General features: G+C 36.3%; 1 protein-coding gene and 1 long non-coding RNA gene across 8 annotated transcripts in view; one reads left to right on the top strand and one right to left on the bottom strand.

Annotated features, from left to right (window-relative positions):
* KCNT2 (potassium sodium-activated channel subfamily T member 2) overlaps positions 1-26782 on the top strand; it is an 87928-nt gene that overhangs the window by 34024 nt on the left and 27122 nt on the right. For 4 of the 6 annotated variants that reach the window (XM_017729706.1, XM_017729707.1, XM_017729704.1 and 1 more), the window contains 13 exons: positions 1193-1373; positions 3475-3639; positions 5162-5298; positions 7117-7180; positions 12074-12182; positions 17491-17599; positions 19822-19878; positions 20923-21072; positions 22205-22434; positions 23104-23320; positions 24546-24651; positions 24881-25053; positions 26691-26762. In XM_017729706.1, the coding sequence (XP_017585195.1) occupies positions 1193-1373; positions 3475-3639; positions 5162-5298; positions 7117-7180; positions 12074-12182; positions 17491-17599; positions 19822-19878; positions 20923-21072; positions 22205-22434; positions 23104-23320; positions 24546-24651; positions 24881-25053; positions 26691-26762 (1770 nt within the window). The remainder of the gene's footprint in view (positions 1-1192; positions 1374-3474; positions 3640-5161; positions 5299-7116; positions 7181-12073; positions 12183-17490; positions 17600-19821; positions 19879-20922; positions 21073-22204; positions 22435-23103; positions 23321-24545; positions 24652-24880; positions 25054-26690; positions 26763-26782) is intronic. The other 2 variants (XM_017729708.1, XM_017729705.1) reach the window with 1 other exon arrangement.
* The window catches only part of LOC108445555, a 58544-nt gene that overhangs the window by 7816 nt on the left and 23946 nt on the right, over positions 1-26782 (bottom strand). The window lies entirely within an intron of this gene.

Raw genomic sequence — 26782 nt, 5'->3', positions numbered from 1 at the left:
ACCATCTGGATACCATATATGAAGAAATAATATTTAGTATGTTCTAGAATAATTACTGAGGAATACGATATGATTTATTAATTATTTACTAATTCTCTGAGGAGAAATCATCCTGCTAGCTCCAAGGGGAAAAAGCGCTATTCAGGGTGGTTTGCACATTGGGGTTTTTTAATATAGGTGAATATAATTTAAAAGCCTGAACTGATCTAAGTAATTCCACTGTATCAGAGAAGATCATATTTTAAGCTTGGGAAGCTCTTTGCTGTGGTATATATTTACAAAGTGAAGTATTTTTGAAATATGCAATGTATGCTATAGGAGGATGACCTGTGGAGAGATTCTGCTACTGCTTCTCAAAACCAAAAGCGCATCGTGCTGATTCCAAGAGAAATAATTACCAGATAACTTGGGCTGCCATTTACTTGTGCACAGGAATGTGTGACTGGAAGGGGTGAACTCCACTTGCTCAGCTATTACAGTCCCAGCCAAGCCCCCTACTTCTACTCTGTACTTTTAGTGAGCAGAATCTTCTTATCAATTGCCACCTTCCACTTCCTACCTGCAGGCTGACTGACCCTAGATGCTTTTTCCTCTGATAATTCAGTAGCCTGCAGTTCTCACATTCAGTTTATTCCAGACAGTTAGTACCCATTTGTACCAACAGAAACCTTCTAATATGCAACATGTGCTCTCATAACTGGTTCACATCAGTAACTTTTGCCACAGAAAGGGACAGAGACCAACATAAAGAGAGACAGATTTAAAGAAAGCAGTATGCGCAGTTTTCTTGGCCATGGCAGCAAACCCTCCCTGAAAAAGTTGAAACATATCTATAAAAAATGTTGAATGGTGGCAGCTCTATACCATCTGTTTTGTTCTGGTTTAGAAAGGAATTGCATCAATTCATGATGTTCTATATACCACCTCTCCTTCACAACAGCCACTAAGCAAAGCCTAGCAACAGTTGTGCCTATCATATTAGAATAATCAAAAATGTGTTTCTTTTATTACAAATGACATTTGAAAATTGTAACAATATAGCACTTCTGGTTTGATACTAATTTTTACTTTTCTTTAAAAAAAAGTCTTTGCTAAGCAATTTATGAATTCTGAAAATAGTTCTCTGCACATATAATCGTCAAGCTTGAACAGTTTTTATTTTTCATGTCTTTATTCATTCTTTTTTACGTAGTATTTGTGGAATTCAGCATCTGGAACGAGCAGGAAACAGGTTGACTCTCTTTGACTCCCTTTATTTCTGCATAGTGACATTTTCCACTGTGGGCTTTGGGGATGTTACACCCAAGATATGGCCTTCAAAGCTGCTTGTTGTCATTATGATCTGTGTTGCTCTTGTGGTGTTGCCCATACAGGTAAATGTGGATTTTTTTCCTCTTTAGAATTGTTTTTGAAACAAAGGAATAATAACTGAAATAATTTATTGTTGCTATTATTATTGCACAGAAAATGTCAGAAAAAAGAGACATCTATCTCTCCTATTGTGTTTTTTTTTTCTTTTCCCTGTATGTTCTTCTATACTCTAGATTTATATGAAAAAACAGAGTATTGATAACAGTTTTCAAGTGCTGATGAAAGTTTTCTGCTCCAGTCATGTACCACAGAGGCCTTCCTTTATCCTGAGATATGGGTTTGTTATTAATGGAGCAATTACAAAAAAACCCCACAACAGTAGCCAGCACTTTCTTTATGAGTACAGCTTTTCCTCTGCAGGCTCTCCCTGTTTCTAATCTTGGTTCTCTCTACTTCCTCTCTTACTCTTACAGCTCAGTGCTAACTTGAAAAAAATCTCATTAAATCTGCAACTCAAGCAAATTGGGTTCACAGCTGTGTATGGAACACACTCACACAGAGCCAGCAGCACAGTTAGGAATTTTTCATGCCTGCCTAAGTTTAGGACTTCTAACAGTTTCAACAGGGAAAGAGCAATTTATGAAAATCCAAGTATTTCAAGGAGTCAGTCAGCTTTATTAAATTCCTACCAAGCATTTTCCAGCTCATTAGGTGAGGCTGGATGACAGAAACCCTGAGGTTACATGGGAAACCCTACCAAGATGTTCACTGTTCCACACTTGGTGATCACCCAGCCCTTGTGCCAGAAAAAGAGGATGTGGGGAGACACTCTGCGTTTTTATCAAAGCCTACAGTAGACCTGCTAGACCATGAAGCTCCAAAGTTTCTCACACAGCCATGGTTTCCAGACTCTGCTGCTTTGGCAGTGAACTAAAGCTCAGAAAGCTCAGTGTGGGCAGACAACACACAAACCCTGGGAGGTTGGAAGCTCAAGCTTTTTCAGCATTAATTTTCTTGATGTTATTTGAACACTCTAATTAAATATTTAATGTATGTATTCTCAGACATATGCACCTACACAATTATATTCTCACTCAGTGAAAGATTAGTAAAATATATATTCTACTGAAAACTAAAATGGGCTCTGTTTAAGAAATTTGGAATTTCCTAGGACATAGAAATTTCATTCTTAAGGTAGTTCTGATACATACTTCAGCCCAAGAGCTCCACATAAGCAGTAAATAACCTAGAATCTACTGGCATTTCACATAAATTTACCTATTATTAGCTACTTTATTTTATACCTTTGTACTGATAATGGGGCTTCATATAGCTTTCCACAGACATAGTAGAGTGGGAGGCATTGTCTCCCGAGCTTTTGCCCTGCTGTGATATGAAATCAGTTATTATTCACAATCCAGCCTCTCCATCAGTGCAATGTGGATGAGAAAAAGCAGCTGTCACACAGCCATACAGTTAAAGTGAGCTAAGTATTAAACATGTGTTACTTACAAGAAGCTTTGAACTGGTATTTGTATGTTTTATTACAGTTTATTACAGTATTCTCTTTGGTCTGGAGGATTCAGAGTAGTAATGTTTACCGCTAACCTGCATTTATTGTTCAGCTGACAAACTTGCTGTATTAACAGCTGCTGTGTTTTTAAGTTGTGTCTAAAATTACAAGACAGATAAGAGAGTTTACAGGTCACCTTCAGAACATTATAAAATCTCTGGGAAGAGTTACTGCCCAAACTAAGAAAAATGGTGCCTCTCTCCAAGTATATTCACAGTACATGTGTGAAAATTTAACCTTTCACATGAGGGAAGCAATTATGCCACATGATACTAGAAAAAGAGAGCTCAGAGGCATAAAATACTTAAAGGAATAAGGCACCAGCCTTCATTCTTTTCTAAACTCCTATGATTAAATGTATTCTCATGGTATTTTAATGAGTTTTCACTGCTGTTTGTGTGTGTTAGATTCTGGCACTGTTGTTTGTGATCACCTTATTAGAGAACATTTTACAAAGAAAAAGATATTGTGGGCTAAGAGCAGCTTTTCATAGAGGTGTGAGATGAACGATGCAACACTGCCAAGTCATTACGGAGTTGTAGTGCTCACCTACTTGTCTCTGTTTCACTGACAATTGGCATCTCTTGCAGTTTGAACAGCTGGCATATTTATGGATGGAGAGGCAAAAGTCCGGAGGAAACTACAGTCGATACAGAGCTCAGACAGAAAAACATGTTGTGCTGTGTGTGAGCTCTCTGAAGATTGACTTACTCATGGATTTCTTAAATGAGTTCTATGCCCACCCCAGACTGCAGGTACTGAGAGTGAAAAAAAATAATTCCAAAAGAAAAGAAGCTCAAAACACTCTTTGTTTTCTTTTTTTAAGAAAAGTTACTGAAATGGTCTTTAATTTGTAAAACTGATTTTGGGAATAGACTGGTGAATTGGGAATCTATACCTGCCATAAGAAGCCAAGATACAGTCTGGAGACATTTTATGTTGAGGTGAATAGACTCAAGAGGTAGAATTGCTGTCTTGTTGAATTATGCCAGTCTTTCTAGAAACACGTATTTCCATGCAAATTCCTTAGATTCTACCCTAAAATAGAAAATAAATGAAAGCTACTCAAATTATTTTTCCCCATTGTTTTGGGACTGGATCCAAAAATCCTCACAAGTCAAACCATCCAAAGTTTTCACCTTTTGCTTTGCTTTTTACCTGTGTTAGGAATCACAGCATGGTCAGAGGTTGGAAGGGACCACCGAGGGTCATCTGGTCCAACCTCCCTGCTCAGGCAGGGTCATCCTAGAGCACATTGCACAGGACTGCAAAGATTAGATCCTCTTGGAATGGTGGAAATGAAGAAATAAATATATGTACTGTAAAGGACAAAGACCTTGACAAAATACACAGATTTTGTTAGTGTACACACATTCCCTAGCTAATGCAAACTTGTCATATGGCTTATTTGGAACATCTAGGAGCTTATTTCCATGAGATATCAGTTTGGATTTATTATCATTGCCTTTGCTACAGACTCTCTTTTTTACTAAATCTTCTCTACGTCTTTTACTAAGTTACCTGTGGTACCATGCTTCATTAACTACTGCAAAAATCACACAGATACAATTCTCAAACGGCTGAGCACCAATTTGCCAAATCCCAAATCCAAAATATTACCCAAAACAATTAGCTAGTAAGAGGCACAAGCAATTGCACGAAGAAATCCAGTTCTTTATAGATACAAACACAAATTGAAACACAACATTTAGTTAACTAAGCTGAAGAATGAGTCAGGCTCTGTGATACACTGGAGACGAAGAAGAAGAGTCCTGGTACTACACAGGTAACTCAAAAGGGCTTATATACACTCCCTTCAGAGCTGAAAGTGAGTTGGACTCGATCCTGGAGATCTTTTCCAACCATAATGATTCTGTGCACTGGGAAGCTGAAGGATATAGATGGTGCATTGCATCCAATGCCATTTTGCTTTCTGCAAAACCCTCTGTGTCCTAGGGAAGATTCTGTGACCAGCCTGTCCTAAGCTCTCAGTCTCTCCTCTCATGTTCCATTTATCCCTCCTTTTCATTTGTGCACTTATGTAACCTTTGAAACATCCTTACTTTTCTTAACAAGGACTGTCTGTAGCACAGGAAGCAGTTTGGATTGGCCCATTAATCCAAAGGAAAAAATTTTGAGGAAATAAACTCTGTCTGTCAGCATTTTATCAGAGACATTTTTGACATCCCAAATCACTGTTGGCTCTTTCTCCAGCAACAATAAATAGTAAAGTAACAAAACCCATGACTATTTCCCCTTTTTTTCCTATTTTAACAGGACTACTATGTGGTTATTTTGTGTCCTACGGAGATGGATGCTCAGGTCCGAAGGGTGTTACAAATCCCAATGTGGTCCCAAAGAGTTATCTACCTGCAAGGCTCAGCCCTAAAAGATCAAGACCTGTTGAGAGCTAAGTAGGCAAATATTGACCATTCTTTTTTACCTTTTTTTTTTTCACTCATACTGTTTGATAAATAAGTTTAACAAGCAACAAAAGCTGTGCTAGAAGGAAAGCCATGAGTATTTAGAAGGCAAAGCAAAGCTCTTTGATATAATTTTTCTTAATATCTGAAATTTTGAACCCAACTGTACAGTTTTGTTTTCTTAATTTCAGCCTGGTAACATTAAGCAACTATTCTGCTGTACATACATGAACTCTCCAGGGCCCTCCTCTTACCACAAACTTCCACCACTTCTAAGAGATGCTCTCTGCCACTTAATAGTGAGTGACATTTATCAAAACACATCAGTCAAGCACAGTTCCTCACACACACCTCCCCCCAGTGCTCAATCAGTTGAGCTGTGAAGGAATTCACAGTGGAATTCATGTAGAAGGATCATCTCTTTAAACTCTCCAAGGAGAGGGAAAGGTGATTCTTAGCAAATATGTGATTTAACTCATCTGCATTGCTCTGTTTTGTAGATAACTAAAATTAAGCCAATACTGGTCTGACTGTTTGTGTCATTCTTTACCTGAGGGGAGTTATTTCCAAGAATCTCATCTGCGAAGCTTCATGAACAGTGTTATCTTCTCAGACTTCTGCCACTGCCAAAAAACAAATACTTCTATAGCTGTTTAAAAGTTGACAAGACGAGAAAGCTTTTTTCAGGATTAGAAATTTTCTTTTGGAGAGATCCTTTTTTTTTTTTTTCATGCTGATTTCAAGAAGGAATTCATATGTGGATTTAGCTGACATTTGTTCTACACATTACAAGAATTAAAATTAGGCTGTTCCCTAAATATAATCTTGAATTTCACTTATAATAACCTGGAGGTAGTCAGCTGTGGAACTGTGCTTTTTCCTGCAGAACATGTAATTGAATGTACCTGTCACAGAATAATTTTCAACCTCTCCTGAGGGAAGAAGTGTAGTGGGAATTTAATAGAACATTTGATATGAAATATAACCTAGTACCCAAGATGTTTGGTGTATTTCTTTTTAATGAGAACATAATGTACTGAGGAGATAACAAGGCACGTGGTAAAATTCTTCTAATAAATAAAGTAATGGTTACCAATGACAACAAAACAATCAAGAAGGTCTCATCAAAATTTATCCATATATTATATGTGAACCCAATGTCAAAGTAACATGATAAAGGTCACACCAAAAAGTAAAGGAATACCAAAAGTTGGCTGACTGCATCGGTGGTAAATAGCCAATTTTGCAAAAAATATCTCATCTAATGGAACTGAATTTTCCTTCCTACAGCTTTGGTAAAGACCCAGTCTTCCCAATACTGCTCCCATGCTTAGCTGAAATTACTCATAGAATTCCCGTGATTTCTTCCTGACCAAAGACACCATGAACTAGAAATAGTTCATTTAATGCTTATATACACAGAAATGTCTATTATTTATCCCAAACACATTATTCTTGCACATCTACCTAACTTTCTGCTCTCACTAGGCAAGACAAGTCTATTATTTGCCCCCTCTTGTTCATTCTACTGGTAATAACTTATGCCTATTGCACTCTTACACACCAGGCAGACTGGTGTTATTTATTCACCTTCTATACTCATGGCAGATAAATACTTTGCAAATTAAGTTTGAGGCCATTCTGCTTTTACTACTTTGGCACAGCTTTTACTGGCACCAGGGTAAGAAATGAGAACAGAGAGACTGAACTTTGTCTGTGTTCTGTTTCTCTGTGCAAGACTCTGACTGTGAAACCTGAGTCCAGTGAGTCCCTGGTTGGGCTGTGACAGGTTTGTCTCCTCTTTTGCAGGATGGATGATGCTGAAGCCTGTTTCATCCTGAGCAGCCGCTGTGAGGTGGACAGGACAGCAGCTGTAAGTTGGGGAGGGAGATGTGAGAGGATGTGCAGGTTTTACTGTCCTTATTCCCTCTCAGTTCTTTTTTATGCAACAAGGGCAGAATAGTACAAAAGCACTCTCATAGTACCCTATAGATACATTGATAATGGTCATTAATCACTTCCAAGAATGGTACTCTGTCAATATTCAAAGTACCTGAACTAATATCAGTGTCTGCTGTAGATATCCAGTTCAATCAGTTGTATTTATTAAATCAGAAAAGAGACAGGTATCAACTGACTGGTATATTCAGAACTAATGAAGCAAAGCCTGAATTCAACTTCATAAATAAATTTGTGACTAATACAAGTACCCAATATATGTGAGACTATTTGATCATTTTTCATATTGGCCAATTTTAAAATTGAAAAATGGCAAGATTCTTTGCCCATGTTGGTAGTTATTTGCAGTCAGGTAAGTTCCTGTCCACAAAGGAACACTGCTAATACAAACCTCTGTGCTGTGTATCTGTGATAGAAGAATAAAACCATATGACTTGAACTCTTCCAGCTAATGAAATTATCTACTGATCACAAATATCCAGGAAAAAAGTCCACTGATGATGGATTTATGAACATAACTTAAAATTTTTCACCATGAGCACTACACTAAATTATTGCAGTCTTGCCTCATTCAGTTCAATCTTGAACTCCAAAGGGGGATCAGTATAAGTCTGAATATCCCTGAAGATGCTTACAAATTGCCTAACAAGATTGAACCAATATTTTTAATTCAGTGATTATGTTTTAAGCAATCTCGACTAAAAATACTGTTACGGTGTTACATTATAAGAAATAGCAATTATTTTTCTAAATGTTGAAAACAGATTTAGTAAAAAATGGGAAATGAGACCTTTGTATTATATATGTAGCATCACTTAATATTCTATCACTTATTACTTCATCTGCCATCAAAACTTAGTTAAAAGATCTTAGCTAAAGATCCTGTTCTTGCAGAAAGTCACTGAGCTCCCTGAGAAAGAAATCTATGCTCCTACTAACATTGAAACTTACTGAGCTAAGGACTTTGAATTTGATTCATCAGCAATAGACTCCTGAAAATACAGTAGTGAGAGCCACTGAACTGGCAGCAAGTAATCCCAGAGTAGTCAAGCAAGGCAGACCTACTGCTTGGAAGTCACAGAGGGTCCAGGGTATTTAAGGGTAAGAACAAGCAGGAGTTCTTGCAAGTACCTGGAAAAATACCTGTAACTTCTAGGAAACTGAAAAATACCAAAATAGCCCAAGTGTCTTATCTAAATCAGCCATGAATTCAGAATAAATCAGCTACAACATCTCATTTCACATCATGTACTTGAGAGTTGCACAGCAGTTACAAATGAGAAATCCCATAAAATCAGTGTGTGATGTACACTGCACTGGGAAGATTTATGCAGCATTAAGGACAGCAACACCACCAGTCAGCTGTTCATCTCTGCTCATAACTGCTTCAGAATTTATGCAAAGAAAAGACAATTTTCAGCTCTGCTGGACTGTGTTGTAGGGCAGGCAGTGGGCTCTGCGTGGAGCTCCCAGAGCTTTCATCCATTGTGGCCAGCACTGTGCAGGTTTGGCTCTGGAGCCATGGCCAGCTGTGGCTCTCTCCTTTCTGCCCTCAGGAAACACCAAAATGGTACCTGGCACATTTCAGCTGCCACTACAGACTTTGATCAAATCTCATTTCTCTTTGCACCTGGAGCACACAAACAGGCACATCCTACCAGAGACACGCTCCTGGTACCTTCCCCCGGGACACAATCATACTCTCAGGGGCAGTGTGATCTGAAGCTTTTAAACAAGGTGTCACCTCTCTGCCTTGTTTTCTTTTTTGCTATCAGATTACCTCATCACAGGGAATGCAGTTAGTTATTCTGCAAGTAGAAAATCTTTAAATTTTTAAAAATTAAATTTTGTCTTACTGCCCCCTAGAGCTGTGAAATGAAATGTACTGAATTTCCTACACTGCTCCAGCCTCACGTTAGTACTCAAGGCTGGTTTGTCACTGGGCTGAAGGAAGTGCAGCTGTCATCCCATTATCAATCTTTATAAGTACAACTGATTTTGCACCCTGCTGTTGTTGAGAAGCTGACAAACTGCTAAAAGCGCCTTGGATCCTGTCCTACATGTGACAGCTGTCAAAATAAAAGGAGGAGATTCCTGACCAGAACAGCTGTTGTTACTCAAGTGATTTTTTGAAGTCCATGAGGGTTTTTATCCCCCCAGCTACAATCCTCAAGCAGAGGATTTACTCATTTGCCATGGATAACCCTGGCTGTTCATTGCTTGCTATTTTGTTAGTTAATAATTTCTAGTGACAACACTTCTGCTGTTGCTGACAGCTTTGTTCTGAGGCTTTCTGAAATTTCAGAGATGGTCCAATTCAAGCTTGCACCTTTTTTTTCCCCTTTCATTAATCAAATTGTGTGACTCTGCTGTACTGGTAATCTAAATTACACTGCCTGAATGGCATCACAATACGGATGTAAACACAGCAGGATATAACTGATTTATCAAGTTGTGTGTGGCAAGAAAAAAATTCAATTAACAGAACTATTTAAAAATACATATTAAATGCATTTCCTTGAGTCCTGATGATTTAAATACACCCACTTTAAAACTTCCAGCTTTTCATACATGAATTTAAATATCACCTCTATATTAATCACCATTTGTATCCGTGGTAATTTTTTGATCAGTGACTGCAGTTCATTGTGAAGATCTGTGCAGATCACACACAGAAGAGAATATATTTTTTCACTCACCTTCCAAAGAAACATCTATTTAATAATGGGAACAGAAGCATAATTTTGTTTCAGTTACTTCTGTTTGTTTTGTGTACATCTATACCACATATTGGGAGAAAGGTGAACATTTTTTAAAGTCACTAAAATATAGCATAGAAATTGCAACATTTTTAAACCAGAGAGCCACAATACTCTATGAAGAGACTGAATCTAAGAAATCACTTAAGGTGCTACCTGTGTTTTTCTTTCTGTCCCCTGGAGTGCTTCTTCAGAGTGGAATTTGGGAGAATAACTAAGCAAAAAACTTGGGAACCCAAAAAACCAGCTTTTGTACCCAAACATGTGGATATACCAAGTGGAAAGAGAAAAAAGAAACAATAATACAAGGTTATTAGATTCACAGTACATACCCACTGAGTTGATCTTATGAAGTTATTTAGGGCATTTAAGCACCCATTTTATATACATATATTACATATTTGTGGACTGCTGGTTCAAAGAAGAGCTAGAAAATGGAAAGCAAGGCATTTGCAGTGTTAAAACTGCCCATTTGCCAAATAACCATCAAGAGATTTTAATTTCAAAGTCTTTCCCTTTTCTATACAATAATATTAAGAAATATTTCAAGTTGAGGTTCATACTTTTAGTTTTACAACTCTCATTTCTGTGGGTCTAGATTTGCTCGAGTTTTTAACAAGATAGTGTAATTTGAATCATTTTATAATGAAATCTTCCTTCTTATATTTTACAATTATTGCACATTCTGATAAAACCAGGCTTTTTAGACAAAATAATAATTAAAAAAACGCAAGAAAATATCTAACATAGAGATAACTATATTTCTAGGCATGTAACATATTTGTGTGACTGCCATCTAGCACCTTACCCAGTCATTTGCTGCTTCTAAGCTGTGTTAGCATGTCATTACCTTAAGACAAAACAGCAAAAAACTGAACAGCACACAAGATCCTGAGGAGGGTAGATTGCCATATGTTATAGAAAAGTAAAGAAAAAGTGGCTGCATCTAAGGAAAACCTACAGCAGGTTATACCCAAGCTCTTAAATCTCCTGACTGGGCACAGCAATCCTACATCTATAAAACTGATAATAAGAAAAAAGTGAAATAATATATTTTGCCATCCTCTTATGACTCCATTCTAGTTTTTCTATTAGAAAAAAGTACTTGCTAACATCTCAATTGATAATAAAATATTATGGTTTGAAAATGTCAATTACGCTCTGTTCCAGGCAGAGATTTTCCCTTGTGTTCATGAGTCTGAAACCTTCTCTTACTGCTGATGCTGCAAACATAATGAATCATTCTTTATATTTTACCTTTAAATACCACCAATTTAATGACTAGCAAGGCATTTCAATCCAGGCATGGCTTCCTAGATACAAATCTGAAATATTTCTTTTTGGTTTTGAAATAAATAAAAACTGATGGATGACACATTGGAATTAGTTTTACTTCACAAAATTCAAAGTATGAACGCATTATCACATGGATGACTTTTATGGATAGCAGTGTTCATCCTGCAGGTAACTCATTCTTGCCACGTGGTAGCAAGAACAAAAACTAACAGCCTGAAAAATCTCTTGGAATCCTTGGTCAGCAGTTGGCTAAATCCTGACATCAGTTGTGCAAATGTTTTAGTTCCACAAAAGTTCAGATCTGCTTTTAATTAAACTGATATTTTTAGAATTACCCACAATTTAAAACTCTCAGTTCCTGATGTCATCATTTAATGCTATTTTAATTATGAGTCTCTTTGGAAGGATGTCTATGCTACATCATTCTTGATTAATTAGACATGACTAATCACTGCCATCTTAAGTTTTCACACAATTATTTCACATCCAAATGCTACCCCTTTCCAAATGACACAATCATTAGCACTTGCAGAAAGATAGCAGAGGGTCAAAATACCTTATTAGTGGAAGATTTCTGGAAATTAATATGTAATAGTAATTACATAACACGCACATAAACATCCACACCAGCTGGTGCTATGTGGTCTTAAAAGGAGTGTTCTTCAATGAAGCCAGTCTGATAATAGATTATTTTTCTAATCTGACATGGTTATTTGTATTTCATTGTCACCACCTCATACGCTTTCTTCTAGGATCACCAAACCATTTTAAGAGCATGGGCAGTTAAAGACTTTGCTCCAAATTGTCCCTTGTATGTTCAGATACTGAAGCCTGAGAATAAATTCCACATCAAGTTTGCAGGTGAGTGGAAGATTGCAGTCATTCGAAGTTAGTGTTTGACAGCTTGTTTCACGAACACATAAGCAAAGTGAGAAGCCCTGGGCATATTTACTACTTAGAAACTGATGAAGAGTGCAGTTTTGTAAAATAATACACATCCTAGCAGTGGCAAAGACTTGCAAGCACTTTTAAGAATTAATAGTCTTATGCTATATAATATAGAGAGTAGAATTATTTGATGTATAACTACTCCTGAATTACAGATCCAGGCAGGTCTCCAGTTTACTGTACCCATGTCTGTAAGCCATTTCTGTCTACTAAAACATAGTTACTAAGGGGTGTATGAGAAGATCTGTTCAGATTTAATCCAACAAACAATTGAAAGAAAAATCTTCTGATTGGACTGGCTTTTCCAAGTGGTATGGAAAACATTCTTTTAATTACTTGCAAATATTTTGGAAAGAGACATATAATTTAATTCTATATCCAGTAAAATGCGTGCCTTAGAAACCATGGCATAAAATGCAAAATGATGTTAAGAAAACTGAAAAAGATCCACTCCTATAAGAGATTACCATCTTTTATTTGACAAACTATTTCTCTGCATTATATTTCTCTTTCTTTCTGTCTATATCCAAACAGTCACATATGTAAGTACATAGATATACATATGCTTATGTGCAAAAACACACAAATACTTTTGGAGAAATATCTCTGAAGTAGAAGAGAACCTTTCCTTTTCAGCTGCAATTTTGAAAATTCAATTTTCTTGAATGATATTCCAAGGAAGAAAAGATTGCTGATTCATGCAAAAATAAAAACAACTCTATGGAAAAATATTAGTCTCCTCCATCATCCCAGAATGTGATGAAAAAGCAAATTCCAGTGCAGAACGGCTCCAGAGCAACAGTTAAAGCTGTAATTTTTAAAGCTACTGAATTTACCACTGGGTTAGAAAGAAGAAAAAAACCCATCAGTAGCAGTTCTGAAGTTATAAAACTGTAGTCTCAAACTATGAGATGGCACAGCAGGGAATAAGGCTCATGCTGTGATGAGAATGATGGTGCTTTTTCATTTCCCCCTTGAATCCACCCAGCACAAACATAATCCCTGCTCCCTAGCCATGGCCACTTTTCTTTATCAAAAACTGTGTTAATTTGTTGTTCGGAATTGTGCTTTTAAGAGAGTTTCATTATTCCTAATGGCTTGTCTCTGTAGGAGCTTATATATAACTGTGCTTGTAAAACAGAGGCAATTTTTCATGTCTCTTCTAAGTGTTGGAGAATTTGGACCATATTTTTAAAAAAACCCAAAAAACCAGCAACCAAAAACCCCAGAAGACCTCTTTTGGTAATATTTCCTTCAGTTGAACTTCAGCATCACCAGTGAATGTTACCTCCTGCAAATGGTTAGGCACTGATGGAGCCTTGGGACCAATATTTTTTGGCATACATTTTCCTAAGAGGATTTCCCTTTGGTATTTATGTCATCCAACACTTCATCATTCTGAAACATGTACCCGGGGGGGCTGCAGACTACAGACCTATCCAGAGTGTTTACGAGTAAAATTTGTCACAACCATCCGGAACATTTTTCTAAGTGCTTTTCCTATTATGATTCAAGGCTTTATTACTGCCTTAATGCAAAAGCTTCTTTTCAATCTGATATTCCTTGAAAAAAATGACTCCTTTCTTCTGGAGGTTTCCCAAAAAAATATTGTGCATTTTTATGAACCTGAAATACTCAGTAATAGGATTTTTTTTTTTTAAACACAGGTTTAGAGACTACAGCTGTCAAAAATAAAGTTTTTGAATTTAGAAGAAATACAACCAAGTAGTCCTCCTAACTAAAGTTTAACTTTTAACTACATTGAAAATGTATAAAGCACTGGAAGCCCAGTTTTTCAGCGGCTTATAGCAGGTTGACCAGTCCTCCTAGATTGCACGAGGCAGTCCTGAAATTCAGACACTGACTGCATTTTCCTATAGGACAGACAAGCCTGGTTTTCTGCCTGGCAGTTTTCCGCATCCTGGAGGTTTTCTGCCTCAGGCAGAAACAGTAGATAGGAAAAGTAATTGTTATAATGTATTCCTATCCAGTAAACAAGACTTATACATCCTTCTGCTCTTTAATGAGAGAATGAGAAGTTATTTTTGTTCTCAAAGCAAGAGAATGGAGGCATGTGGGCCAGGCTCATATGACCTGTCAGAAAGTCAGGTGTCCGGATTCCACCTGATGCCAGACACACATCCTTGCATCCTGCACCTTCTGTTATTTTTTATAGTGCATTTTTAACTACTTTGTTTAAAATATGAACCTACTTACATTGCTACAGTGGCACGTTTGTGCCAGCAAAGCCCTTTGCAAGTTTAAGTTGTGAATACTTTTAATACACAGCCATTCTTTACATGACAGTTATCAGATGGGCAACTGCCTTATCTCTTAAGCTGAAATGCTTTGATTTCTCCTTACTAATTTCCAATACAAAAATGACTTGACATGGCCAGTTTTTCTTTCAATAATACTGGCAGTTACATTCTTAATCTTCCCACTTTTCCTTCATACACACAAGGCTACAAAAGGCCATGTACCCTTGATGCAAGCTCCTGGCCTTTCATTTCAGCACAAATGGGAAATAAAGTGAAGATTGTCCACAGCAGAGCAATATATTTATGCAATTCAGAGACTACTAAATTCAATATTTTCTGAGCTGAACTTAAAACTTTTATAACTTTAAACTTTTATAACTTTTATGTGTATGTAGATGCAGATATAGATATAGATATATATCTCACCTTTACTTTGGATATTTGGAAATTATACATGATTACAATTCCAGGAAATGGGAATACATTTTGACGTTCTCTATTTATTCAAAATGCGCCCATGAATTAGCACAGATTGTTGAAGTCTGACATCAACCCTTCAGTAGTTTATTTCAAAGAAATATAGTCCAGATTCACCAAAATGGATATTGAATGCAGCTGATGATTAATTTGTCCAATTACAGCTAAAAATAGTCTAGAAGTAACAGATGGGCATTTTTCTCTATCTGATCTGGTAGTGGTCATGTTAACTTATCAAATTGACAAAAGTAAGGTTTCTCAGAATAATTGTGCCTGGTCTAGGTCATTCTTACCACATGGCTGCTGCTGCAGGCATAAATCAGTATTTTGAGTCTGTTTTATCGTCAGTAACATTACAGAAACCATAACTCACCCCACTGCACTACTACACCCATTCGAGACAGACTTAGCAACAAAACCTCTGTCAAAATATATTTTCAACAGAAACAGCAACTTAGGGAAATTCTAAATGTAATATTTCTTTAGTATAAACTCAATCAAAATACTTCTTTTTCTGGGAAGCTGATTTGACATATTTAATATTCACTTCAAGATAAACTGCAGTTTCCTGGGCTGCTTTGCTGTCACACTGAATGAGTAATTTGCTGATTCTGGTACCTGCTGTCAGGGGACATGACTGATGTCTCAGACCTGAGGAGTGGGAGAGCTGTCATCCAGCTTCCTCCCTGCTCACTTCAGAAAGGAAGCAGCAGAAAAAGTTCTGTGTAATCCTCCACAACACAAGCCCTGAGCATAGAGAGAAAACACAGTAACGTTATAGGAAAGCTATAAACTGTCAAATAACTGGAAAAATGAGCAAGGCATTTTTGATCTGCTCTGTGTCTAATATAAGAACTTAACTGCAGAAGATCAAAGTCTCCAACAGGTGCAGAAGTAGTCCTGCAAGTCCAGCTCCAAGGCTCCTGATGTAAAACACTTGGCAACAGAGGCACAATTAAGAGGCTGATGTAGGACAGCAATCTCTGTTTGCTGTGTGCTATATTCTTTGGTAACATAATATTTTATATAAACATCTGCCAAAAAAGTTCCTATATGTTAGAGAGTAGAGTGCATCTGGAGGATTTAAATTTCAGTTTTCATCTGCATTGTGCCATCCGTGATTGATTAACTTCCATTTCTATTTATTTAGGTCAGCATGTACAACTGGGTTCAAGTACAAATTCTGAAATAACAGATGATGAAGCCATTGCCCCCATTACCCTGTGTATTTTTTTCTCATATTTTTAAAATGTTTCACTAAAATGTGACAACATTCCAAACAAAAAAAAAAAGGGGAGGTTATTTGGCAAAATCCTATACAAATTAAAAAATAGGGAGAATTCTCTTTCAGTGTCAGGAAGTTGGTATTCACTTTCATAAATCTTTGCCATCTGACTAATGGTAATGGACTGCAGATATTCCATTCAGGCAGTAGTCTATGCCTTACCCTCTCAAAATCTCTGGTTTGAAATTCAAGTAGGTTTATTAATGGCATATGGTCATCTAAAAGAACATATTTCTATCTGAAATATTTTCTGCAGGAAATATTTAATTGCTATAGCTGAAATATATTTACAGGAGGAGAAATCTAATTTTGTTCTATATTTGACAGTGTCTTTATATAACTAAATTCATCCCTTCCCTATGACATCTAAATAGGCCCTGATCTTCAGAAAACGGGAGAATTAATTTCTCCATTCAGTAGTAAATGATTCTGTTGCTGAAAAGCTTCTAGATATTTCAAAATAAATGGAACAGAGAAGGCATACAAAATATGCCTTCACTTTTATTTTCAGTAAATGTCATGCTTATAGCTATACTATAAATTCTGTCAGGAAAGCCACTTAGAGAGGCAAGGTGGTTTTAAGGATTTCAGTGACACTGCTGAAACCAGAAGCAGATGTACACAGTTCAGATCTGGGTGGGGAGGTTATTTGCCTGCCTTTACTCAGCAATTTTCATGTGGCCTGTGTTTTGATCAGCAGCTGTACTACTTGTAATATTCCTTCTGATCAGAAGCAAATTCTGCTCCCATTGAAAGAACCAAATACTAAATTCAGAGGGGAAAAAACTGACTTAGTATTAAACGCCTTCATGATTTTACAAAACCTATCTGACTTTATGTTTCTACACTGACAAGAAGTTACAAGTTTTGTCCTTGTCCCTTTTTATAGCCATTTCAATACTGTCACAGGTATATGTGAATCACATTAAAGAATAATTTCTATTTCCTTTTCATGCCATCAGCAAGCACTGGAGACCATTTATCTGTGATCTGGATTTAGAACAGTAGCCATCCATTTTAGACAGCATAGATAGGGAAAATCATATGCAGCTGATTTCCAAGGTTCAAGCACAAGATTAAGATCTTGGACCAAACTTTGATTGATGCATCTTCACCGTTTCCCTAGACAAGGAAGTGGTAATTCTGTTCAGTTGAAAGTATTTTTGTAAAACAATTTATATCCTTTTTTTCCCTGCAGATCACGTCGTGTGTGAAGAGGAATTCAAATATGCTATGCTAGCTCTAAACTGTATATGCCCAGCTACTTCTACATTAATCACTCTGCTGGTTCATACATCTAGGGGACAGTAAGTATATACTTCCATAAAAATCCCCAAAACAACTTGGAAAAGTCATAGCTGATATTCTTTGGAAAGCAGCTTACCCTGAATTCCCACACAACTACAGTTTTAAAAAAGAAAATTCAACTTTCTGCACAATAAAAGCATCAAAATCCCTTACTCAAAGCAGTATAATTTTGAAGAGAACACCCCTTCCCCCCAGTATTTAAAGTTGCATGCTGTTGTGCCACTTCCACAATATGAAAGTAGATGGAATTGTAGATCTATCACAAAGTTCTACTTAAGAGCACTAACAAGTCCTAAGAATACCTAATTTAATATGTTAATTTGAAGATCTGTTTCAATGAACTCAAAAAATGTTTTTTTGATAACATATAGTATTTGCTCTTCTGTGCCTGCACATTTAGAGGGAAACAAACAGATACGATTTTTAACATGACTGCGTGGCTGGAAGGGGTGCAGAATTATGGTGCCTCTGCAGAACAGTAGAACTCTGAATTCACTAAAATAATTTTACCACATCTGGTGTATCTCTGTTATGCTGTATTCTTAGAATAATAAGGTATTCTTGATTAAAATGTTGTGGGCACACAGATGCATAAAGGAATAAATCCCAAAATCCATCTGTAGAAGTGGAATGGCTGCATATACCATACACAAGTCTTGTAAAAACACTGATTTTTTTTTTTTTCAAGTAACCATGAACCCAGTACATATATATTTATTTATAAGCAGTGTTAGTAACCTTCTGTATGACATTTCTAGTATTCCCCTTTGCCCAGAATGGGGAAAACAGAAATTCTTCCTAGAACTTTTACTACTAAGAACAGCAAATGTCAAGATTTTAACGGCATTGTCTGCACTGGAATATCCTAATAAGGCAACAAAACATTGTTTTGATACCTGCTGAGCACCATGGTGAAATACATTTTTTACCTGCCTACCTTTCATTCTGTGACATGCACAGAATACAGAACCTTTCCCAGTTATTTCATGTTACATGCACATAAAAGAAGAGCAGTGTTCCTAGCAGCTGCTAGAGAATTTTGCATCAGCACAAAAGCAAACACACAAAAGGGAAATGTTTTCTGCTGTACTTAGGAACTTCAGCATTTCATTTTTTAATACAGTCATATTGATCGTTTACAAATTCCCAACTATGATGCAAAGTACCTGTCACAGAATTCAAAGTGCTTAAGATTTCTTTTGTAATCAGAATTAATAGATGTAACCAGGATAATAAAAGTAACTGTTTCCTACTCTGGTCATTGGATACTAGGAGCAAAAAACCCCAAGTTTTTGCACAAATAGTTGTAGCATTACTTTGAATCCAGAAGGATTAAGTAACATGTGTTTCTGTAAGAATGTACAATGTGTGTTAATGTAAGAATACTCTCCTGTATTTATACAGAAAGACTGAAAAATTGAAAATGTCTAGTTATTATTTATCTACTGTAGTCAGCACTCTTCAGAGCATTTATTCTCAGACAGACTCCAAAATAAGGGCATTTGTCCTTGTACTGCAGACATAAAACTGCTTTGGATTTGACTAATTTATATTTCAGAGGGGTTTTTTTGGCTTTTCTAGATTTTTTTTGTTGTTGAACAAGAGGTAAATTAACTACTAATTGTCAAAAGAGATTAAATTACCTTCATTTATACGTACGAAAGATGAAGTCATATGAGCAGTTGAGTTTGGCTAAGTAAAAAGATGAAGTGAAAGAAGATTATTTAAACTACAAATAAAAATTTTAACTATACCTGTATTTATAAACCAAAGAAATACTAAATTAGATCTACACAATATAGAAAATTATGAAAAGAATGTAAATAATTTGTTCAATAGATTTCCCATGTTACTAATGAACTGCTTTCCTTTACATTAGTTCCTGTTTAATTATCCTTTCATTATTGTGTTTGCTATTAACATCTGCTTTAAACCTTATGTGGGACTCAAGTTTTAAATACCTGTTAAGGAGGTGTAAATAATCCTTTTGTCTTCTCAGCTGTTCATGGAATTCAAAACTTTGGTGTGTAAGACATCAAAATTCTACCCCAAATCTTACTTATAATCTCATTATTGATCTTAATTATTAATCTTAATATTTATGTTGAACTGTTATCTGATTATCTAAAATAGTAATACAACTCTATTAGGGTTTGTTTGACAATACAAAATATTGGAAGAAAATAACCTTTCTGACTTGAAGTTAATGTGATCTTTACAGTACAGCCCCATGGGAAGCTTTCAGACAACTCACTGGAACCAAGCAGACATTAAACAGGTGACCATTTTATTTTGGGGGAAAAATGTTCTGAAATTACATTGTTCTATACTTAGTACACTGGTTGGACTGGTGCAACAAAAATGGTTTACTTATTTCTGTCTTGAAAGAAAATGTTTTCCTGAGGAGGGTGGAGAAACATGGTAGATTGAAGAAAAATAGAAATTGTGTTAAGATATTGAAAATGTATAAATGAGCATAAAGGAGCATGTCCCAATATCTTGAGATCTTCACTCAAGTGGCAAAACACAGAAAACACTTGTCAGTTTTGTGACCTATCTGCACATATGTGTGCATGTACATCAGTTATCTCCAGTGAAAACTCATGCAGGCAGAACCTTCTTTCCACATGAAACTTAATAAAGAAGTTCCCAGGAGCTCCAGGGCTACAAGTTTTGGGGTTGCTGAGGTTTGGAACATTTCCACTAAACTGTTTGCATTAAGGGCAGCAGCTGCACAGAGTAAAGGATGATCTGCTTTGTCATTTGTTTTCTTGCACTAGAGAAAAGGAGTTATGTACTTGTGAATAGTCTGCAAGACACAGGAACCAAAAATACCCAGAGGGTAAAGATCACTGATAAGCAAATGCAGAAAAATCTCTTCTACAGATAAAATGACCAAAGAAAAATGATTCTTTCCTACATAAGTTGTCATTAATGATATTCAGGGAGGAACCAGAGTCTGCCACTAAGCATGTGAAGAAACTGTCTATGAATAGAAAGAGCATGCTGCTGGTTTTACCTGTCATCCTCAAATTGCCATGGATCTACTTATTATGGTGTGAATTTAAACTAATTGACCCATCTCTCTCCTGATACTAAAGCACATACTCTTATATGTCTATTACTTAGCAGAAAATGCTCTTTAATACATTAAAATAATCTCTGTACTTACAATATTACCAAGATTTAACCTCAAATATTTCTTTCAGATTAGCCCATAGGACATTTTCAATAAACATTTGTAGTTTCTATTGACAAGAAATACCATTCTGATTAATAAGAGTTTTACATTAAGTGTTAAATTATTCTCTTTATGTTTCAGGGAGAGTCAGCAATCACCAGAACAATGGCAGAAAATGTATGGCAGATGCTCTGGTAACGAAGTGTATCACATTAACCTGGAAGAAAGTACTTTTTTTGCTGAGTATGAAGGGAAGAGCTTCACATATGCTTCTTTCCATGCACATAAAAAGTATGTTTATTTTCCTATCGACCATTAAAAGTTCAAAGAAATAATTACTTGTTTTGCCTGCAACGTAGCTTTGCACTAAAGGCACAGTAGTACACGCTACTCTGTTTCTGCATTTAAATATCTGACCTCTAATATGGAGGTTTCTCTGAGTCAGAGCTGGTCAGGTAAAAGCTTATGTTTGTTCTGTACAGCCCACCTCAGTCTAAGAGAATAGGATGTAAAGGATATAAATGATGAGCTAGACAACAAGAAAAAAAAAAAGGCACCTTAGAGGGGTTTTCCTAGAATACCAATCCTTTCCCAAGTCCAAAATAATCTAGAAAAGAATGGGTGGGAGGGTGTGAGGTTTTTATTTATTTAAGACTCAGCTGGAAATCTGGCTTCCTTTGTGGCATGTTAATTTTATGGAAAATGTACGATTTAAAAGTGGCACATAGCACATTCTGCTGATTGTTCAAACATCAAACTCTTCTTTCTGTTAGATGATAACATACCTGCTTTAAAGTGCAGATGATGCATCACGTATCCAGTGCTGCTCTGTGAGATGAACATACAAATTAAACACAAATCATGTGTGTTTGTATATATTTGATAAAATAAGCATTTCTCAAACCCTAAACGCTGGGTTTATTCTCATATTTAATCAAGGAGAGAAAGAGGTTTTTTTGCTGTAATTCCTTATTTTCTATCACTAATCAAATACATTTCTAAGAGTGAATTGTGAAATTTAAAAAATGAATTATGAAAATGGTTTCCATTACTTATAAATAATGGAACAATTTAACATGATTAATAATTTTTCATATCATGTATCCATTTTTCTACCAATATTTTCCCAAAAATGACTATTCATCTGACAGAAAAAATCAACTAGAACAACATTAGGAGAATATTATGGGCATTACAAGAACCACTCAATTGCCTAGGAATTCATGAGCTCAGAAAAACTGCTTGATTTGACTTGGCCTATTTAGCAGAAAACATCTTTCAAACATCTTTGTAATCCAGAAAGCTGCAAATGTTCACAATGTGCAAAGAATAAAAATACACCTGAGGTTCAGTTTTGACAATGGAAATTCTGGTGTTTGCAGGACTGTGCAAAGTGAACCATGCCTTTCCTTTTCTAATTAAGGTTTGGAGTCTGTCTGATTGGTGTTAGAAAGGAAGATAACAAAAACATTTTGCTGAATCCAGGTCCTCGATATATCATGAGTTCTACAGATATATGCTTTTATATAAATATCACCAAAGAAGAGAATTCTGCTTTTAAGAAGCAAGAAAAGCATAGACAAAATCATGAATCAAAATTATCTTATCATGGAGCTTCTAGGTTACCAGTACACAGTATAATTGCCAGCATGGGTAAGTAAAAAAAGAATAAAAAATTACATCACAACATATTCCTATCTAATGAGTAGTACATTTTAAAGCAACTTCCTAAAATTTTAAGAAACTATAATCATGTATAGAAAGAATTATTATAAAAACTTTTAACATTTTCCTTGATATTAAAAAAAAAAACCACCACAGACAAACCAACAACAAAAAACCCAAACAAATGGAATTGGGATCTCTTTTTCTTTTACTTGACAATGTGGAATTAAACTACTTAAGACTGGTATAAAAAAGTAACAGTGAAGTGTATGCAAAGCAAAACAACTGGGTAGATCACGAGTACGTCTTTGGCATTCATACCTGATTGATTGTAAGAAGTTTTCTTGAGCTTCTTTAATTTAAAAAACACCATTTAGTAAAATCTGCAGGTTGTTGATGCATATAAATATGGACTCATTATATAAGGTATGATTTTAAAGAGGTAGTTAACAAGAAGACATAGACTAATTGTCAGGAAAAGTGCTCCTTTCCTCGAGTACAGTTTAAATATTTGTTTTATTTTAACGGAATAAACGCAATTAGCATAGTGTTGCTGTCAGTCCTTTGCCATGCAGTCAGGGAATCCCCACTAATTACAGGAATCTCATTAGAATGTTCTAAGCAGCACACTGAGGAAATGTCTTCCCTTACCCTTAGGGACCGTGGCCATCGATTTACAGGACACGGGGTGCCGCGGGCCCAGCGGGGCCACCCTGGCCCTTCCTGCCGAGGGGGGCAAGGAGGGCAGGAGGCCCAGCATAGCCCCAGTGCTGGAGGTTGCAGACTCCTCCTCCCTTCACACGTGTGACCTGCTCAGTGACCAGTCAGAGGATGAAACCACTCCATCGGATGACGAAGTCTCTGCAGGCTTAGAGTACGTATAGTACATGTAAAATAACGTGAAAAGTTAATACTATATAAAAAGCATCAATAATCTTTTTTGACATGCAGATCAGTCTGAGGACTTGTAGGAAGCAAGTCCCATGAAGCACAGTTATGGAATTATTCCCTTCTAGGAAATGCTAGCAGAATGCTATAAGCCTATGACAGATTAACTCTTCCATTTGCCAGAAATTTTCTTCTTGCAGTTAAAAAAGCTGTAGTGATGTATTGCAATCCATTCATAGCCTACTTTATGCCTTTTTTTTACTTTCTGTAATTACTAAGTCAGCACTCAACAAAGTTGTAAACAGATTAGTACACCTGTCATGAGACTGCAGTGATAATCAGATATCCAACAGGCTTTTTTGAGTGCTGGGGCTGGATGTGTGATTTCAAAATGCAGAAATGACAAAAAAGCAGTATGGGACAAAATGATCACATCTAATTCAAAATGCTTGTTAGTGTGTTACTGAAAGTAATGATGCATTATTCAGATAAACCCAGAAGATTCAATCCTGCTGTGCAGATGAGCAATTATGTTTATTGGGATTGCTGACAGGGGTGTTAAAACTGAAACACACAATTAAACCAGCAGAGTTTCCCATCTCCACTAGTGACAAGCATGAGACACCCCAGGGAAGACTGTCAAACTCCAGAGAAAAAATTAATAGGATAAGTCATCTTAAATGTGCAGACTGAAACACCAGGATTTAAAAGGCCTCTTGTAAAAAAAAAAAACTAAGGTCAATTAGAAATTTTATCTCATTGGGTAGAGGATTTGCCATTTAGAATTTATTTCAGCCATTTTGAAAGTATGTTATTAAAGCAAAAAGGTAATGACTTCACTCATTTTTGGTAAGTGTTTGAAAAAAAATTGGAGAAGGAAGAGCAGAAGTACAATTATTTCTATTTTCTTTCCTTCCTTTTTAAACTTAAAAGTTTCCAGTTCAAAACACTATGACAGCACACTATGATACAACAGACTGTTTTCAAAAACCCATGCAAAATTCCTTCAGTCCTCAAAAGCATGGCAGCTTTCACTAAGTTCTATTGAATTGGCTGCAAAAGACATTCGTTTGACCTCTATTAAACATAGTTCATTTTGTGTACTTGACTCTAAAACCTGGACATATGTATAAACATCCCATAAAATACTTGTGTAGTCACCTGTGTTTTGGTAATGTGCTGTACTGAAAAATGGTTTTTTTCTATTTTAGGTATGCCAAAGGCTATCCTCCTTACTCTCCTTATATTGGAAGTTCTCCCACCTTTTGTCATCTTCTGCATGAAAAAGTCCCCTTCTGTTGTCTAAGACTAGATAAGGTAAAGGGAGTTTCTGTTACTGGATAACCCTGCATTCTCATTTGTCTGTTGCATTTGAGTAGAGCTAAATTCTGATTTCTCCTCAGAGATGAAGTCTGTGCAGCATTTGCTATAATATTATATTTTTTCCTCCTTTTCCTCACCAAGTGTTTATGTCTAACCACGTCTGTATTGGGTCATCTGATGCAATATTCACATGCACTGAACTTGTTTCTTACTTTGATTTTAGGGGTGCCAGCATAACTACTATGAAGATGCCAAAGCCTACGGATTCAAAAATAAATTGATTATAGTTGCAGCAGAAACTGCTGGAAATGGCTTATATAACTTTATTGTCCCACTCAGAGCTTATTACCGACCAAAGAAAGAACTAAACCCCATTGTATTACTGCTTGATAATCCGTAAGGAGACTTTTGTTACCCCCTCTGCTAAGTTTTAAACTCATTTTACCATTACTTCAATAGATGATCACTTTTCACATGGCCAGCTGAAAATCAAAAACATTATGGCACACTTATCTTTGAGAAAAGTTAGTGACAAAAATCATACCCTATGGTCACTGTCTTATACAAAATTGACCTTTTACTGACTGTAAATGGCCGTAGTAAACTTAAATGTCCTTATTCTTCATGCCAATGTTTCAGCTAAGTTTTTCTTAAAATTACCCCCAAAATTGTGAATGCTACTGCTAAAATTAAGTAACTTAATAAACACTGTAAAAAGCAAGCTGTGTAACAGTTTCACAGCTATGTGACAGCACTAACCTACTTAACACAATGCACTTACTGGCCTGGACCAGTTAGGGATATTTTTAATAACTCTACACTCAAAGATAAACAGTTCTTTAAACCAAGAGGACACCCACAGACACACTTAGTCTAAAATTATTTAAAGCCATGGGTGAAAATTAAAACCTGCAGTATTGTTGTTACTTTTATATCTGTCTGTTGATGGCTGGGATTTTTCCATTTCTTCCTTTTAAAATTTCAGACAAATTTGTCCCTGTCAATACTGGTTCATTTATAATCTGATCATGAACTAGGTTTTTTTTTTTCTTGCAAAACTTTGGTACAGCTCAGCTACTTAAAATCACAGTTTGAAGACAGAAACAGAGGTTAACTGTACACAGAAAAGTAGAACAAGCTAAGAAAGCAAAAATGTCTTGTAGGTTGTGATTCCAGGGCTGACACTTCCTTTTACGTAGATCTGTTCCAGTTTAAGTGATTTTTTTTCTACAAAGGCCTGCTGTGAAGTGTCCCACTTTGCCTCAGGCAGCTCCTTAGTCACCTGTGCTTGCACAACAGAAGGTTTTAATATAGGTACCATGGTATACAGTGAACTACACAAATTGAGAAGCCTAAATGAGGCTGAATCGCTTCCACTGGCAGTGCGAGAGCAAAGCCATGGGCACATGGGGCCCTCTAGCGCCAGCTTTTTTTGTCAGCACAGTGCCCTACTTCACACATTGCAATGCTGTTGTGACACTTCATGGCTAAACCCACTTTTGATTGATTAATGTGAAGTAAAAGCTCTGCTTGCTAATTAAACCAACACCCTTAGTGTTGTCTCCCTCTATGCAGCGTTTGCAGTGACTCCTCTGAAAGGGAGTAGGCTTGAAAAGCAGTATGTGTCACAAAACCCAAGTGATGATTCAATTTCCACATTTTAATTAAGAATTCTTGATGCTTATTTTAAGTCCTCCTAAGGCATACACTGGAGTATAACTTGGTAGTGTGTCCTTGACATCACTCATTCATTCTGATATTTGGAATTGTCCTGTGCCATAACATTTCTGATTTTAGAGGTGCATTTATTAATATAAGCATGTTAATTCTGATCATTCTTTATGATCACAGCAAACTGTTGATTCACAGCTTTCTGAAAACCTATCCCCTGCTTAAACTGATATTGCAATGCCAAAGTTTAAAAAAGTTATTTTTTTAAGAAAACCCCAAAGTACCAGTTGATTGAAATATTTTAGAAGAGATGCTGCTGTTGTGATACTGTGTTTCATTTTGTAATTCCGTCTGCTGCTCAGGCCAGATATGCATTTTCTGGATGCAATCTGTTGGTTTCCAATGGTTTACTACATGGTGGGCTCTATCGACAAGTAGGTGAAATAACTGTTAG

Source organism: Corvus brachyrhynchos, unplaced genomic scaffold, assembly GCF_000691975.1.
Source record: "Corvus brachyrhynchos isolate BGI_N302 unplaced genomic scaffold, ASM69197v1 scaffold101, whole genome shotgun sequence".
Lineage (NCBI taxonomy): Eukaryota > Metazoa > Chordata > Aves > Passeriformes > Corvidae > Corvus > Corvus brachyrhynchos.
This window is presented reverse-complemented; position numbering and strand designations above follow the sequence as displayed.